The 18,005-nt window shown below is 45.4% G+C and overlaps 1 protein-coding gene across 1 annotated transcript; it reads right to left on the reverse strand.

Moving 5' to 3' along the window:
* Positions 1 to 7,529: 7,529 nt before the first annotated feature.
* Positions 7,530 to 17,103, reverse strand: ATP6V1G1 (ATPase H+ transporting V1 subunit G1). The gene is made up of 3 exons (XM_053373743.1): positions 16,751 to 17,103; positions 9,903 to 10,003; positions 7,530 to 8,278 (listed from the first exon to the last, which is right to left on the reverse strand). The coding sequence occupies exons 1-3, from the start codon at positions 16,830 to 16,832 to the stop codon at positions 8,105 to 8,107; spliced, it is 357 nt and encodes a 118-aa protein (XP_053229718.1). The 5' UTR covers positions 16,833 to 17,103; the 3' UTR covers positions 7,530 to 8,104.
* Positions 17,104 to 18,005: the final 902 nt, after the last annotated feature.

An 18,005-nucleotide genomic window follows, 5' to 3' on the forward strand; every position in this document is an offset into this window, starting at 1 on the left:
ACATTCAAAGCAGCAAGCTTTTATTCATTTAAAATCCAGTTAAAACTATCCAGTTTAATTAACTCAACCAAACTGATGAACTTGATCCAGTCTTACCAGCTTTTCAAAGCCTGGTAGTCACTTACACCTCCAGTGTACACACACACACACACACACACACACCCTCCTTGGCCCTAGGGAATCCCACCTCCTACCTCCACTTTGGGAACCACTGCTCCATACTATTAAATTCATTTTCCCTTGTCTTTTGTATGTGGCTTGTACCTAGCCCGCTATGATTGCATCAGTGGCATGTTGCACAATACACCCAACAGAAACAAGAAAAACTTGGGAATTTTTTATCATCTCTCCTGTAACCATCCACCCAACCATTACTCAACCACTTGCTGGGAATTATGAATGAGAAGTTGGACTAGCTTTCCATCCAGAGGGCCCTTGGGGTAGGAAGTGCACTCCCTTCTCCTTCATCACTAAAATAATCTAGGTCTCTTGTGCATGAGTCAGCTTCTTCGTGAGCTGCAGTAAAAAACAAAGACAACAACCTATGGAAAATGTGTGTGTGTGTGTGTGTGAGAGAGAGAGAGAGAGAGAGAGAGAGAGCTTACATTGCCGCCTCCTTCTACTGCTGTGCAGAACTCCGTCATAAACATCTGGTCCTCTTCCAACCAGGAAGGAGCGTCAAAGATCAAAATGCTGTAAGGTTTCCATAGAATTGCAGGATTGTTTAGATTGGGAGGAAGCAGGCAAAAACCTGGAAAGTCTTGCTGAATGCCGACCATAATAATTTTCTCAGCTCAGACCAGCAAGCAAGCTTAGTGACTGCAAAGGAATGCAGTCATGTGTTCCTCAAATCCTTTGGTTTGGCTTCCAAAGGGGCCCTCTTGATAGTTCCACCACCCTCGGACATTAAGGGGGTGGCAGCCTGGGAAAAGGCATTATTTGTGGCAGCCCCTAAACTGTGGTATTCTTTCCCCCATACAGGTGCATCTGGAGCTTTCATTATGTAGTTCTTGCTTCTTTATTTTTCTTTATTTTGACACTTGGGTAGAGATTGGGGAATGGTTCAGTTCAGGTCAGATTTAAAGGCAATTCTACCTAATTCATATTTCTCCAAACAACACAAACTGGAACACAAGAAAAGCCCTGTAGCATCAGGCCAAAGGCCCACCTAGTCCAACATCCTCTTCTCACACTGGCCCCTCCCCACTCACCCACACTTTGTAGCCTAAAGTGGTATAGAAGATACAGATTACGGCTGTCAATTTCTCTTGGTTGGAAGGGCAGGGTTCCTCTGAGTGGATCCTTAAATGGCAAGGAGAGCTGCTATCTTGTAATTAATTGTGGCAATTAATCTGTAATTAATCTATGTCAACAAGATGCCTCTGACCATTTCAGCTTTTCCTTTACAACCTGCTTGGAAGCAACCATTGCAAACCTACAAGCATCCGGCAAAGTTCTGCAGCACTTGTTTATCTGCCTGTGTCAAAGCTTTTTGCTGTTCTGTAATGTGGATAAGCTGTGCTGACTTTGTGCCCTTCTACAGATTTTTCTTATTATTGTCTGAAGGCTGAACATAGAAGAAAAATCCATGGCTTCCTTAACAGGAGACACATCTCAGCTTCAAGAGACTTGGCCTGCAAATCCTCACCTTTTTTTCTACTGGATCTTTTTCAGGGCCTCCTGTTGCCTCTTGCTGGGCAATCTTAAATCATCTGTGAACGGCTGCATATGAAATCAGTAGTGTTATTTTTAGCTACCTCTCCTCTGGCTTCCTGTGCTTTAACAGCACACAAACCCCCAAAACATTGTGGGAGGCCCTTTTCAGCCTGAGAGCCACATTCCCTTCTGGGCAAACCAATTGAGGTCCACATGTCAGTGGTGGATAGGGCCAGAGGAAAAATGGATGGAACAATGAATGTAAATTTTATCTTTGTGCCTTAGCGTAGTTTGTGCACACATTCAAACAGAACTTTATATCCTCCCTCCAGATAAGCAAGAGGCAATACTGAGCCAGATGGACCAATTGTCTGACTTGCTATATGGCAGCTAAGTGAAATCCCACACAACTCAAGCCAGCTTTGCAATGTCTCTCCATTCCTTTGAAAGCCTCATTTGGCTTGTTTTTCATTAATCACAGCTTGTCACCAACACACTCTGGTTGGTCTTAGGGGTACCACCTTGGGGGTGGGTGCTGAGCTCTTTGGGCCCCTGAATAATATTTCAGGGAGGGGAGGCCGAGCGTTGAGACACGGCTTCCATGGCCAGCTTCTTCTCCTGCTGCTGTAGCAGCGGAAAGAGGCCCTGGCTCTTCCCATTGTCGCACTGAGCATTGTGCACGACATTGTGCATGGCACATGTAATGCTCGGGACACTCAGCACACAGGACATCACACACACTTTGTTCTGCACAATGCCAGAAGGAGCCAGGGCCTCTTTCAGCAGCAGCTGCCGTGAGAAAAGCCAGTGCTCGGGCTGCTTAGCGCTCATCACTTGGGATGCTCAACATGCACCGCTGAGGGTGCTCAGCATGCGAGTGACTTCGCACACACAAGCAATGCAAGTGCCAAGTGTTGCACAAGCAACACCAGCTGCCCCAATCTGCTTCATAAGTTGGGAGTGTATGGTTGGCCTTCACCATGACCAGTTTGAAAGTAGCCAAATTCAAACCATGGATTGGGAAGCAGGCAGTAGTTAAGATTAACTAGTTTACTGCTTGAATGCGGGTTAGGAGTTTATTAACCAGAGTTTATTGCTTGAATTGGGGTTAGGAGAGGTGTAGTACCTCTGGTGAAGGACAAGTCATGCTCCTTCTGGGATCATTTGCTCACCTTTTGTCCCCACCCTGCACTCAGCTCTCACCTATAGTGTCCACACCTCAGGAAACGGCTTTGACTGAGCAGCTAAAGCAGGTGAGGGTAGCCAATAATTCTCAAACCCTTGGTGAGTTAGGGACTACCCCTGCATGCAAAGACAAGCTCTGGCAGACTGAGTGGATGAGACAAATAATGAATCTACAGGGGGTCAGCAAACTTTTTCAGCAGGGGACCGGTCCACTGTCCCCCAGACATTGTGGGGGGCCAGACTATATTTTTTGGTGGGGGGGAGTGAACGAATTCCAGAGATGCATTTTAAATAAAAGGACACATTCTACTCATGTAAAAACACGCTGATTCCTGGACCAGATTGAGGTGATTGGGCCGGATCTGGCCCCCTCACCTTAGTTTGCCTACCCATGGTTTAGGTGGTAGATTCTGCACATGCTGTAGAGGGAAGTGAGTGGCAGATGGGACTTATCAACTTGGGAAGGTAGCCCGTACAGAAATAAAACTCCTCCTAAACCTCCACTGCCTTGCAGCTATATTCATTCAGGAGAAAACTTACGGGAGTAAACTGTGAGAAAAATATACAGTGGTACCTCAGGTTACATATGCTTCAGGTTACTGACTCCACTAACCCAGAAATAGTATCTCGGGTTAAGAACTTTGCTTCAGGATGAGAACAGAAATCGTGCTCTGGTGGCGTGGTGGCAGCAGGAGGCCCCATTAGCTAAAGTGGTGCTTCAGGTTAAGAACGGACCTCCGGAATGAATTAAGTACTTAACCCGAGGTACCACTGTATACCCATTGCCTTGTGGGACATATTTAGGAGAAGAAAGACTAAGGAATAAACTCTACACAAATCCAGAGTGGAGACCCTAAGACAGTTGGGTGGTGCCATGTACGCCTCCTTCTGGCAACTCCTGCAGCCAAGCTGGTTCCAAACGTATTGCTCTGCTTTCCTCTGGACCACATCAGCGACACCAAGTGGGGGTCTTGTCGTCTGGGCAGCCCAAGCCCTCCAAACTCATTGCCCAGGCTTGTGCTTCAGAAGGTTCACTTTGGCGCTGCTAATGCAGCAAAAACAACACAAAAGGCAACAATTACAAATTACTGGTCTCTGCAGCCACAGCAGGCGCTGCAACTCCCCTGTGGTTTGACTTCACCCCAAGAGGCACACTTGAGACAGACAGATGCCAAAATTTGTTTGAACATGGCTCATGGGTCATTATGTCTTTTCATCAAACTATTGGAACAAGCCACAAGTATTTCAGTATTTCTGCTTTAATGTTTTGCTAGATTCTTATTGTATTTTGATGCTATATACTGATTTTTTGCTTGAGATTTTTTGCTTGTAACTTGTGTGAACCACTTAAGAGATTATATTATAATAAGCAGTACAGAAGTTATTAAAATGAATCAGTGATCAAGGTTATAAGTATTTTAAATAAGCAAAGTGATTATTAACAAACTACTTTGAGCCACCACCCACAAAAGACAGCAGGTGGTGTTGAATTGTTTTTTACAGCGTAAGGTCAAACTGGGACATGCTTTTATTACCAGCTGATGACGCCATACTCCCAGCAATGGCTTTGAACACACTGCCCAATCAGCAATGTCAACTTCATATATAAATGAACAAATATAGGCCCATGAAAGATTTGGAGCCATAATAGAAAACGGACACCAGCAACAGAATAGGGAAGTCACTAAAGGAACAGGAAAAGCCAGCATATTAAATGCCATTCATAAAATCTCATGTGGCACCATGAGATCTCTTTCTGTCTCATACACACACAGGAGAGAAAGAGAGAGAGAGAAAGATGAATGGGGCATTCCATGCACAGTTCTGATCAACTGCTTTGTCAAACTTCACAGCAGCAGCAGAAGCCCTTTTTTCCCAGCTGCCACTCCTACTATGTATTTTGCTTACACAATCCACAGATGGGGCAACGGTCACCATTTTAGATGGCATTAAAAGGGGATTAGACAATTTTCTGGACAATAATGGCTACTGGTGATGGCTGTATACCAGGTGCACGGAACACACATCAGGCCTAGCCAGCACAGCCAAGGATGCTGGTTGTAGTTCAGCAGCAACTCAATGAGGATGAGGCTGAATGCTTCTGAATATTAGTCACTACGTAACAACAGTGAGAGCCGCCTCTAGGAAGCTTGTTTGCTGGTGGGAGCTGGTGATGGACAGAACAAGATGTTAGACACACCTTCAGTCTGATGCAAGGCTCTCCTGTGTTCTAACATGCATGTGATATTAGAATGACACAGAACATTCTGTGCACTGGCATCTGCCCAAATGCAAAATATAAAGATATAAGAGCCTACGATGTTATTTATGCAACTCCTGTCTGACTCTTCAGCTGACACCAGATGGCTCAGCAAAACAGAAACTGTTTCACCACACACTGACTTGGTGAAGGCAGTAGTGATAACTCCCAGTTGCTTCTGCAAAACCTCTGCAGTGCTTCTCTTCCCACCCCACCCAACCAGACTTCTGGCACGATGAAATGACTCGAGACCAAATACTAAGTCTATCTTCATATGCAGTCATCTGCTTGGTGCTAGGATAGAGAGTAGGCCTTCTTTGGTTCATTTTTTTCTTTCTTTTTGCAACAGGATGAAGCAGCACTTTAGCAACACAGGAAGCTTCCTTACACCAGCTCTGATCATTGGTGCATCTAGCTCAGTAGCTAGATGACTGGCAGCAGCTCTCCAGGGTCTGAGACAGGGATAGCTTCCCAGACCTACCTGGAAATGCCAGGGATTGAACATGAGACTTTTTGCATGCAAAGCAGATGCTTTGTCAATTAGGGCTGGGCAGTATCAGCTTTTCAACATTGTGGTCTGGTAATATACCATGATATTGAAAAAATAACTTGCACTGACCTCAGCCCATGAGGTGCCAGGTGAAACTGCCCCAGCTCTCACTGTGGGAGTTGGGGTGGTTTCACCCCAGCGCCTTGCGGTCTGAGGTCAGTGCAACTTACCATTGCCAGACTGCAATGTTGAAAGGTAGCTTGTTTGCACGGCTCAGCAGGGGTGCAGGAGGGCTCCTGATCTCCAGCTGTGCCAGCCCTGCTGCTGCCACCGCTGGGCAATCCTTTAACTCAGGGGTTGGCAACCTAAGTCCCATGGGCCACAAGCGGCCCATGGGGGTCCTTTAACCGGCCCATGGACCCCCGCCGCCGCCTGCTCAGTTGGCTCCCGTGCACCACAATAAACCGGTGCGGAGCAGAGCGGGGACCGCCTTCTGCAACGCTGCCCAGCTTCCCATTCGCTGCAGGAAGCTTCTGCAGCCAATGGGAAGCTGCGCACGCCTCCTCCACGCCGGAAATAGCGTTTGTGCATGCGTGTGCACGCACTCCAGCCCACTGCAGCGTCTGCGGGACTGTGAACTGGCCCAAGCCACAAAAACTTTGCTGACCCCTGCTTTAACTTCTTGACTGAGGGGAGCAGCAACTCACTCCAGCGGGTGCTGCTAGCAGAGGGACTCAGGAACGGTGGTGGTTTCACCAGCAATAAACCACTGAGTGAAGCCAACATCATGGTCTACTCCTGATACCTGTCCTGGGCGATATACTGATATATCGTCCAGACCTTCTGTCAATGAATTATGACCCTTTGGCTGCAGGTTCCCTTCCCCTACAATTCACAGAGCTCAGATGAGGTGCAGCAGTTGCCATAGGGAACCTGTGGCTCTTCAAATATTGTGAGACTCCAATCTGAATATGTCACAGTCAGCACAGCCATTGATCAAGGATGAGAACTGCAGATTCCACCACTGCCAGCACAAGCTCTAAGTTTAAAAGCATTCTTTAAATTATGTTTGAGATGTCACAGTTCTCCTTCCCCAACTCACGAAGGTTCTGAAAGTCTAATTGTTTTACTCAAACTGGCTGGATTTCAGTAGGATATGACATGAACTGGCTAAGCCATGTTTTAATATAATTAAGTTTTCATCCATGAGATAAAATCAGCTCTTCAGGGCTTTCTATGCACCCCTTGGAAATCACCTGAGGCTGAGCTCCTTCTTAAGCTACCCCACCTCACTGGCCTCAATGTGCAACCTCCCTGATTGCTTTTGCTGTGCAGGAATGTGTCCCTGAACTGTGACGATGCCTCCTGCTTGCTAGAGGAATTATGGAGATTATGCACACCTTGGATTGTGCATGGACCAGATACGAGTAGAGCAATTGATGTGGCTTAGCAGATACATAAGACAAGAGTCACATCAACTGCCTTACTCACATCTGGTTCTTGTGGCAGCCTGCAGACCTGGGAAGGTGACTTACAAGAGAATACCACCGTTGGAATGACAAAAGCACCCACCCACTCATTCAGTTAACCAGCATCCTATATCAGATGTGTGCGGGGCGGGGGGGGGGGAGAAAAGATGAGAGAGGAGTAATCATTTTAGTGTAATGGCACCTATCCTTTGGAATTCCTTCCCATTGCAAATCAGAGATCCATCACCTTTATACTTATTCTTATTGGCACCTATGTGTTTCTTGTCCCACAAGACTTTTGCACAAAGCTCTTTATCCCAGTATGTATCTCCACGGAAAATGAAAATGCTTCTACATATGGAATTGCTCGTTTGTGTATACAGAATTGGTTTTTTACTGTGGCATTGCTTTAAAACATTTTATGGGAAGCAATTCATAAATTGAATGAAATGAACACATTTTAATCCAATCACAGATTAAGTAAGACTTTTACTTTTCTTCAAACATCTGTAAGGGCAGGATTCTAGTTCAAGTTAAACAGGAAGATATACAGAGTATAGCTGTTCAAACAGAATCTACTTCAAGAAAGCACACCATCACAAGTCATTGGACTAGTCTGTACGGTAAGACTCACAACTCTTTATGAACAAAACTTCCTCCCTCTGCTGGTGTGAGCTTGTCATTGGCCATAGCACCAGGCTCACACATTTCCAGTTTTAAGAGGTATACAGAAGATAGCATAGGAGATCTCATCCTTCCTAACTTTAAAATACTTCATGGGGACAGAGTGCGCAATACTTATCACAAGTCTTACAATATTACCCTTCCATCATAATGCACTTTTGAGACATGTAACTTGTATATATGTATCTTTGGATGAGCTCCAAAAATGCTACAAAAGGTTCTCAGGAGGTTTTAGAAAGAAGAGGCAAAAAGATTATCTACAACTCTCTGAAATAAGTTAAGATCTGTTACAAAAGGAGGGGCACAGCTAGAGTCGGTATTGCTTAATACTTCCTGAATGCCAAAGCACTCCCCCCGCCCCTATCCATTGATGCGGTAGTTCAAATGGATTTCTGGCTTGATGTCACAGACTAAGTTGAGCAGGCTAGTCAGCACCTCCTCCCTGTTCTTCTGGAAGTTGTTCTGGAGAATGGTCATCTTCTCCTGAGTCTCCTTTTCCACCTCAGTGGTGGAACTGCCATGGGAACCAAGAGCCTGAGGCAACAAGGGGGGAAAAGTTTATTCAACAAGCTGTAATGCCGAAAAGTACATTTCATACCAGAAGGAATTCCATGTCTTTTCTAGGATGCTTCAGTGCCTCGATCCAGAACAATTCTATGTATATCTACTTAAAAACGACTGATCTCAGTAGCTTTGCATATGTGGCCCTCCAGGCAAGGGTGGGGGCTTTCAGTCCTCCAGATGCTGCTGAATTGCAACTGCTTTCAACCACAGCAAGCATGGCTAGAGGGCCAAAGTTCAGAAAGTCCCAGGTTCAGTCCCTGAATTCCCAAGTTAGGTATGGCAAAGACTCCCTGTCTGAAACCCTAGCGAGGCAATGCCAGTCAGTATAGACAAGTCTGGGCTAGAGGGACTAGTGGTCAAGCTTCAAAGACCGCCTGAAACATGCCCTTCCTGTAATACCGTGGTACCTCTGGTTGCGGACAGGATCTGTTCTGGTGGTCCAGCTGGATCCCGAGGTTTTCACAACCGGAGAGACCGCTTCTGTGCACGCACGCAGGGCAGTAGAGCACTTCTATGCATGTGTGCGTGGCAAAAACCTGGAAATATACTTCCGGGTTTACTGCTTACGTATCCCAAAGTTTACGTAACCAGAGGGATACGTAAGCGGATGTATGACTGTATAATGAAAGGAGAGAAGCTACCGAAAATAAAAAAAAATACAAAACATAAGAGTTGTAATTTTAAACATGTTGGTACAAATGACTGGAAAATCCATATTCTGAGCAAGTACTGTACTGAACTTCAACTGCTGTTGACAGCATTTAAAAAATAATGCTGCAAGAGAATGGTGAGAGAAAGTGACCAAACACAGGTCCTTTTTACTATTAATCAGTTGCAAAGAGGGACTCCCGACTAGTACATGTTCTCAACCTTGCAGCAAACACAATTCTCCTTTTCTGTGAAACTATTAAGTTACAAGGAACATCCCCTCATTTCCATCTAGAAGCCCTAACTTAAAAATAAAAAATGAGAAAGGTGGATAAATACTCTATGTATATGCGTGTGAGTGCATGCCAGTTTAGCTTTTTAGGCTGGAGTTGAATGGGGGTCTGAAGAAGAGTGTATCGTAGAACTGGGAGGAAAGGCAGCCAGGATGATCAGATGGTTAGAATAACTTTTTAAGCTTAGGGGATGAATTGACAGGGGGAAGAGGCAGAAAATTTAAGTTGAATAACACACGGTGTGAAGGAAAGTGGCTTCCCTGCAAAATTCCTTTCACCCCAAAAAACCTTATGGGCAGAAAATTGGGCAGGATGGAGAAAAGAGATTCAAATTCCACTGCTTTAAGATACAGCCATTGTCTTCAGAAAGAAGTTACAATATATCCACTGAGTGAAGAGCGGTCTAGATTGTAGGGATGATGACCCTGTGCCCTTCAGATGTTGCTGGATTACAACTCATTATCAGCCAGGGAGATGAAGTCCTAACAACATCTGCAGGGCCACAGGGTCTTAAATCTCTGCACCAATAACTGCTGTTGTCAGTTATATCCCAGTCTTCCAAGAATCACCACAGGGGCAGGTAGCAGATCTGGGCAGAGAAGAGCAGAGAGGAGTGAAAAGAAAATCTTAGCTAGTATGGAAATATAACCAACCGCTGCTTCCTTGGCTTTGAAATCCTTCTCCCTCTGCAGGCGATATTGCTCAATTTCAGCTTGAGCTTCTTCTTTCGCTTGCTTCAACCTTCGGTTCTTTCCTTTTTATGGGGGGAAGGGGGAGAAAAAAAGAGAGAGGCAGGAGTGCTCAGATATCGGAGCAGTTAAGAACTGTAAACTGATTCAGCTAAGTTGCTCTGCTGTTTTCAGATTTTAGCAGGGGGTGCAACCACCTATTAAAGAAGTCAAGGGCTATTTATTATTTACTTATTGCACCTCTAACCCACCTTTCCTCCAGAAAGCCCAAGGTGGCCTGCATGGTTGTCCTCCTCCTCATTTTATGCTTGCAAGAACCCTGCAAGGTGGGTTAGGCTGGGAGGCAATGACAGGCCTGTGAGAAGTCTGTCCAGTGGCTGATTGGGGTTTGAACTCTGGTCCTCCAGATCCAGCACAGTCTAATCACCACACCATACTAGTTCTCAGCCATGACTTAGTTACAGGCAAGAGCAAAGTACTTATTTGAATGCTGTGGAGCTGTGACGTCAATTCACTGACACACTTATAGCCCCAAAAGGTCGATTCACCCTGACATAACATGTGTGTATGTCTCTTGCTACAGTTATGTACACTGTGTGTGCAATCTTTAGAATGCCACAGGTAGCCTTGATAACCTAAAGCATGCATTCATGGATAAAGAATATAGGGCAGTCAAATTACAGGGCAGTGATGATATTCACTGTGTACAAACCAGGAAGATAACTTCAGTATGGTCTACATAGGATTACCTTTGAAGACAGCTTGGAAACTGCAACTGGTCAAGAATGCAGCTGCTAGGATGTTAACGAGAGATGGTACCTTGGAGCACACAACACTGATATACCATCTACACAGGTTACCATTTTTGTTTCCATATTCAATCAAGCTAAAGTGCTGGTTTTGAGCTTGCGTGATCCAGAAAATAATTTTCAGTAGTGGTGTCCCACCTCTGGAGCTCTCTGCCTAGGAAAGCTTGTTTGGCAGTCCCATTTCTTGTATTTTGGGCACCATGCAAAGACTTTTTTTCCAATTCATTCAAGCTTTTCACAAAGCTTAGTTTACCAAATAGCATTAAACTGTATTACAGACTCACAGAATTGTAGAGTTGGAAGGGACCCCAAGGGTCATCTAGTCCAACCCCCTGAAATGCACAAGAGGAGGAGGAAAGGGAATTCTATGCAGACTGCCAAACAAGTAGGGTGCTGGTGCTGGATGTGAGTTTCCTAAGGAAAGGCCTCGGGCTTCACACCTCAGCCCCCCTCTACCTCTGCAGCTTTGAGGCAGCCAGGGTTGACTGCTGGGTTCCCCCACTCTGGATGTAACCAGCCCCAGACACCAGTGTGTATTTTTGGGGGAGGGTGGCAGAAGGGGAGATCTGCACTACACACACCCAGGGTCTAGAAAGATCCACTGTGAAGTTGTCTTGTACAGTTGTTAATTTCTCCTCCCTCATAAGCCCTAGAACATATTTAGGGGGCATGCAGGGAGGGGAATTTCCAATGCACAGCCAAAAGTGCTTGTGCTAGCAGAACTGTTTAGCTGGGTAACATTTCCTCCCACTTTTGTACATTTGGTTTCCTGCATTGAATATTTTGTCCCCTCCGATAAAGGAATGATACAGATACACAAAATATATAACTGAACTTGCAATGCCTGTCAAGAAACTTGGAACATGACACTTGTAGGCCAACCCCATGATGTGTGAACCCAACTAAGTTTTTGAACATTTGGGGCTGACTGGAAGCAACATCTTTAATCAAGGCTTGGGATTTGTCACAGTTTCCAACATTTGGATCAACCAGACACTTGCTTGTTACACTGTCTTTCGGGCACATGACATGCTTCCGCTGGTCTGATGAGCCAGCAAGTTCCTTCCTCCAAGCAGTCATGTTGGGAAAGATTCCAGGTATTTCCACACACAAAAATAATATATTAAAAAGTGGATTAATTCAAATAAAGGAATTTTAGTTGAGCAGAAGGCTCCCGATTCCCAATAGACAAGACACTACAGCATATTACGTTTCTAGTCCAAGTCCCTAAGTGCATGCCAAGCTTTTGTTCAATCATTTCAGGATTACACAGCACATGACTTTGCAGACCATCTGCCCACCACAAACAACTGGCAATCTGCAGGCTAAAATTTGTTTGCACTGAGTAAACTAGCTTATGCAAAAGATTGCCCAATGCATCCAAAAGTGGAAGCTGCGCTTGGAGTCAAGAGCAAGCCCTACCCCAAACTTGATAGCCTTTTCTTCCTGACTTTATTGTTGCTTCACTCCTGTGCTACTATTCTACTAAGATAAGCAAAATTTTCTGCAGGGACCCTAAAAAAGCATACATATACCAAGTTCCCCTGTGGCACACCAGTTCTACCTGCAGTGTTTGGGCTCCTTCAGTAAACAGGTCCTCCACTCTGCCCTCCTGGACTTTGCTGTAAAATAGGGTTGCCATACATCCAGAATTTCATGAACATATCCAAAACAATGCAGTCGGAAGCAGTGTCCGGGCAGAAATTGCAAAAAATTGCAGAAATTTTGGGGCTATTTTCATATTTTAGTAAGGGGCGCAACCACCTATGAAAAAAGTCAAGGGCTATTACTATTTACTTATTGCACCTCTAACCCACCTTTTCTCCAGAGAGCTCAAGGTGGCCGCCTCCTCATTTGCCCAAACAACTGCCTGGATTTTCACTGTTTGAAATATGGCAACCCTATGTAAGAGACCACAGCCAGGCATCTCCAAAATGCACACCACCACACCTCTTCTACTGAAGACTCGGCCTTTCTAAATGTTGTAATTGTAGCCCATTTTCTCTCTTATAAACATATACTCTTCATTAACCCCAATCCATCCTTTTCCTTCCCCACAGGACCCACCACAACCTAACTAACACATCAGCACTTTTTCAAACACAGATGTCTAAATAAGGATGAAATTATGTAGCAAAGAGATAACCCTTTTTTAAAAAAAACCTTCCTTTTTAACATGGAAGGAAACTATTTAGGGGGAACCAACAAAACCAGAAAACAAAAACACTCCCCCCCCCCCATTTTCACTGGTAGGAATGAGTGGGACAGAAGAAAAGTGAAGAGGGAAAAGGCACATAAGGAAGCATAGGGCTGGAGGGGACAAATGTGTAAGAAAGCAAAGGGGCGACAGAAGCATTGGGGAGACTTCATGGGTAAGGAGGAGGAAATGGGGGACATAATGAGGCAGGGGGAAAACAGACATGAGAGCGCCACAGAAACATGGACACAGAGAAGGGGAGAAGGACAGTTTTATTTCTTTTTAACTCCCAAGTAAATAACCCTAGTCTACACATACTAAGCTGTGATCTCGCATAAGGTTTACCTGGCTTTGAAAAGGCGGTGACACAGTTCTGGCAGCATCCCAGAGCCCTTGCACCGCCTTCCAAAAGTCAGACAAAATGGATGAACCAGTAATCTTTCATAAAATGGTGCCTTTGCGAGGTTGACGCCCCAAGTGGATTTTCTCAATTGTGCGCCAACTCAGCTCAGCGCCGGTGCAGAGAAACTGCTAGAGAAACTGCTAGTAGCGCTCTGGCTCTGGGAAGGAAAATTCAGGGTTCTGGCAGGGTCCTAGAGCCCTTCCCTCCTTCTGAAAGCTGGGCAATTAATAGGCTTCTGGTGCCTGAGCTCTGTTGGCATCCCACTGCCCTACCAGTCAGACAAAATGGACGGACTTTGTAATCTTTCATAAAATGGCGCCTGTGTGAGGTCATTATCTGGCGCCCACACATGGATCTTCTCAATTATGGATCTTATTAATTTTGTACCACCTCTGCCCTCTCCCCTGTGCCGGAGAACTGCCGGGACTGATCTGGGAAGAAAGCTCCAGGGCTCTGGCAGGGTCCTAGAGCCCTTCATTCCTTCCCAAACTAGGCAAGCATTAATTAGGCTTCCAGCTTATGAGTATCCTACATAAACATAGTTTAAAAATGAAAAGGGCTGCAACTAGGGCTGGGCGATGCCTGGTTTTCAACAACATGATATGTCACCAGCTAAACATCATGATATACTGATATATCACAATGTCTGAAATAAGGATGGAACTATGTACAAGCAATGACCAATGCACGTGTTTCTAGTTGATACGTGATCGCACATTCTGCGAAATCCGGAAGTGATCCAAAAAGTCGTTAAATGGGGGCACTTTACGGGGGGTCCACTAACATGTGGGGGTCCAGAATGTAACCACTGCACAAAAAGAGGACTGCCTGAAGAGGCAAACAGGGTAACTTCCTGGCAACTGCTACTACTTAGAGGTCCAAAACTTACAAAAAAATTTTTACCTTTAATATATTGTTGCAACTGTTATTTTATAGTACATTTAGCACATTTTCTCAAATGTTAACGCTGTAGGAATAAGTAGCAGAAATACCACAGGGATACAGAAGGGAAGAAGCAAGGAAAGAGGCTTAAACAAGAGGGCAAGATTTATTTTTATGTTTTTAAAACTCAGAAGTAATTTACAGCCATTTATTTTTCAAGGCTACCAGCAATAGCTTCCAAGCGAGCCCATTTGAGGGCAGCAACCCTTCAAAAGGGAAGGCTGGGCAATGGGGGAGGCAAGGTGGAAGGGGATTCCGGCTCTTGCAAGTGCTCCAGTAGGGCTCTGGTGGCTGCTACAGGCAGGGCCTGCCAGCACAGAGAGCCCAAAATAAAAGGAAGTGGGAAATGGGTTCCCAGCAAGAAGCCTGGAGCCAGTTTGGACCAGCGTATTCCTCAACCACCTACCAACCTGGCATCTGCACTTAAAACAAGCAGTTAATGGTGTCTATATTACTGAGGAAAGTTGCCAGGACTTTCTTCAGCGCTTGCTCTTGTGGTCCGCTGTCCCCCGCAGGGAAGAGAAGAGGCAGCAGAGCAACAGGGGTGGTAAGAATCATGAGAGAAGTGATGACCAGCTTCAGTTTTCCCCACATTGTGATTTTGTAACATTCATAATGTTTATTATGAAACCATTACCACAATGTGGACTTCAAACAGATTCTGGGAGATCTGATCTGAGAAAGTATTTTGTAGAACCTCTGTTGCTCACAATGACCAGAGCCAACTATACATAAGGAAGCTTCATCTTATGATCTCCTTCCAAGCCACACTATTCTCATGTGTCCCAGCAACCTAAGCTACCTCTCAGCACAACAAAGAAACAGTTACCTCACCTCACCCTTCTTTTAAGTCCCAAGCCACCTCACAGATATGCTTTGGGCCTCCCCTTGTCATTTTATCCTTGCACACTGCTGCATAAATACAAATGTTAGACCCCTTAAACATAGGCTATTCATTGCTAACCATTTCAACCTTGAAACAATAAGTTCTTTTCTCTGCCATTTTCACTACTGGGCTTTCCATACAACCACTGTAAAGTTGCAGCCTTGCCTCCATTGAGGGAGGGATGACAGTTCTTACTGACAGCAGATCCCAGCTTCAATCCCTGCCATTTCAGATCCTCTGCCAAAAACTCTGGAGAGCTGCTTGCAGCCAGTGAGACAATACTGACTTAGACCAATAACATTATAAAAACTTTCCTGGTCACCATAATTTGCTTACTTACAGTACTAGCTGTGGAAGAAGGAAAGCCTGTGCCTCAGCTCCATCACACCTCTGCCTGCCTGCCTTTTCATGCTGACCACAGAGCATGGGGTTTTCCCTACTCCATGGCTAGCAAGGAAATAGGCTAGTATTCTCTTAATAGGCTAGTAATAAAATACTGAAGGTTAGCAACTTATAAGCTTATCTGCAAAATATTGGGGAATAGTAAGTCTTGCCTTGCCATCCAGAACTGTTGTCAGGATAACAACTTTTATGCAACGTAACATAATGAGAATTAGGTAAACAAAAATTCCTGAAAAGTTTGAGTGAACTGAAAAGTGTCTTTGCATTGTGCCAAAAATATACGAGGTGCCAGACAAGCTTTGCTGAGCAGAGAGTTCGAAAGGTAGGACACCGCAGCTGAAAATTATTTTTTGGCTCACACAGTCAAAACCAGCACTTTGGATTGATAACCACGATAATTTGATTCAGTGTCAGCCATTTGTTCAGTGCTTTAGAATAGTTGTCTCAGCCTGCATTTTTAAATTCCTGTCCATGAATAAATACGAATGAATAAGCATAAACACAAACAAATATTTAAAGCGAATAAATAAAAATAACGAAATGAGAATAAATACGAATACATTAATTAATAAAATTAACGAAATTTGTTGTTGTTTAGTCGTTTAGTCGTGTCCGACTCTTCGTGACCCCATGGACCAGAGCATGCCAGGCACCTCTGTCCTCCACTACCTCCCGCAGTTTGGTCAAACTCATGCTGGTAACCTCGAAAACACTATCCAACCATCTCGTCCTCTGTCGCCCCCTTCTCCTTGTGCCCTCCATCTTTCCCAACATCAGGGTCTTTTCCAGGGAGTCTTCTCTTCTCATGAGGTGGCCAAAGTATTGGAGCCTCAGCTTCAGGATCTGTCCTTCCAGTGAGCACTCAGGGCTGATTTCCTTAAGAGTGGATACGTTTGATCTTCTTGCAGTCCATGGGACTCTCAAGAGTCTCCTCCAGCACCATAATTCAAAAGCATCAATTCTTAACGAAATACGAGTAAGTAAACAGAAACACATAATTTAAGAATGGGTAAAGAAATATGAAATAATAAAGAATAATTGAATAAATGACAACAAACGCAAAGAAATATTTAAAAACAAATACAAATGAGTGAGTGAATAAATAAAAATGAATAAAACTGCATCCAGAGTACTAAGCCACCCCCGCCTCCTACTCCCGGCCCGCCCACTCACTCTTCCGGGCCTCGGCCACCTTCTCGGCTGCCCTCTTCTCGGCCTGCAGCAGCTGCTGGATGCCCTGCGACTGGCTGGCCATGGCGGTGCGGCGGTCGGCTCGGCTAGCGGCGGTCGCGGCGCTCTCCGGCAGCTCCTGCCGGCAGCTCTACTGGCTCAGGTCGGCTCTCCCTCTTCACGACCAGGCCTCTGCCGCCCCTCTCGCAACTCCCCTCAGGCAAGGACCGGCACGGACACCAGCCAGCGACGCGGGTCACCTGACGGGGAAGTCAGCGGAAGGGGCCGTGCCAGGATTTAGTTCCTAAAAAAAACAAAAAGAAAAAAACCAAGGAGGGATTGGTCAGTGTTGTTCATCCTCGTTTCCGGTGCGCGTTGACGTCACCTCCGGCACGACCTGGCAAGCGCTGCGACGATCTAGCCGCCACGTCATGAGGCGCAGTGCACCCAGCCACCTTCACCTGAAAGCGACATCAATTTTTTTTCTTTACGCGCCCCTTCGAACTGAGAATTAAAATTAACAGGAGAAGCTTCTTTGACGAAGAAGCCGCCCAAGCAAGAAAGCCGGGTTTCAATTATCTCTGCGCTCTATGGTTTTCCTTCTCCATGTTGTCACGTGGCGTGCGTCACTTCATCTCACGCCTCAACCGCGAAAGTCCTCACTGCGCACGCTCAAGCTTTAGTCTTTTAAACTCCGCCTCCCGGCGTTGCGCGCGCCGACCTGCCGTTCCCTTGCCGCCGGCTTTGCCTCTCGCTTGTGGGCGGCGCTTACTGCTCTTGCTCCTCCCTCTTTGTTATGTTACTGTGTAGCTTCACCACACGCACACAGATCAAAACATTGCTCGACTGCAGTGCGCAGGCGTGAGTGTCCGTGCTTCCCCTCCTCCACCCTCTGCCAGGCATTAAAAATACTCAGCTGTCTCACGTGAGGAGATAACAAATGGTGCTCAGCCCACAGGACTTTGCCACAGCGCATTTCACCTCCTGGTTACAGCGTCTTGGCTTCCACGTTACTATCAAGCGGTGTTTACATAGAAATAAATACACTAACATATATGTTCCAGATGATTGTATGTACAGGGTGTATGTTCCAGATTCAGTGTAGTAATTCAGAAGAGAGATTTTGATGAACGAGGAAACGCATTTATCTATCTATCTATTCATGAAATTCATATGTTGCTTTATTGTTAAAACAAAACAAAAAAGCCTTAAAAATGGGTGGCCCCATTAATGAAATACCCTCCCTAGGCAAGTGAGA

This window comes from Podarcis raffonei, chromosome Z, assembly GCF_027172205.1.
Source record: "Podarcis raffonei isolate rPodRaf1 chromosome Z, rPodRaf1.pri, whole genome shotgun sequence".
NCBI classification, from domain to species: domain Eukaryota; kingdom Metazoa; phylum Chordata; class Lepidosauria; order Squamata; family Lacertidae; genus Podarcis; species Podarcis raffonei.

Coding starts and splice junctions, on each gene's coding strand:
- ATP6V1G1 (XM_053373743.1), bottom strand. CDS start 16,832: ATGGCCAGCCAGTCGCAGGGCATCCAGCAGCTGCTGCAGGCCGAGAAG. Junction 10,004..16,750: donor GGTGGCCGAGGCCCGGAAGA/GTGAGTGGGCGG, acceptor CCCCATAAAAAG/GAAAGAACCGAAGGTTGAAG. Junction 8,279..9,902: donor TCAAAGCCAAGGAAGCAGCG/GTTGGTTATATT, acceptor TTGTTGCCTCAG/GCTCTTGGTTCCCATGGCAG.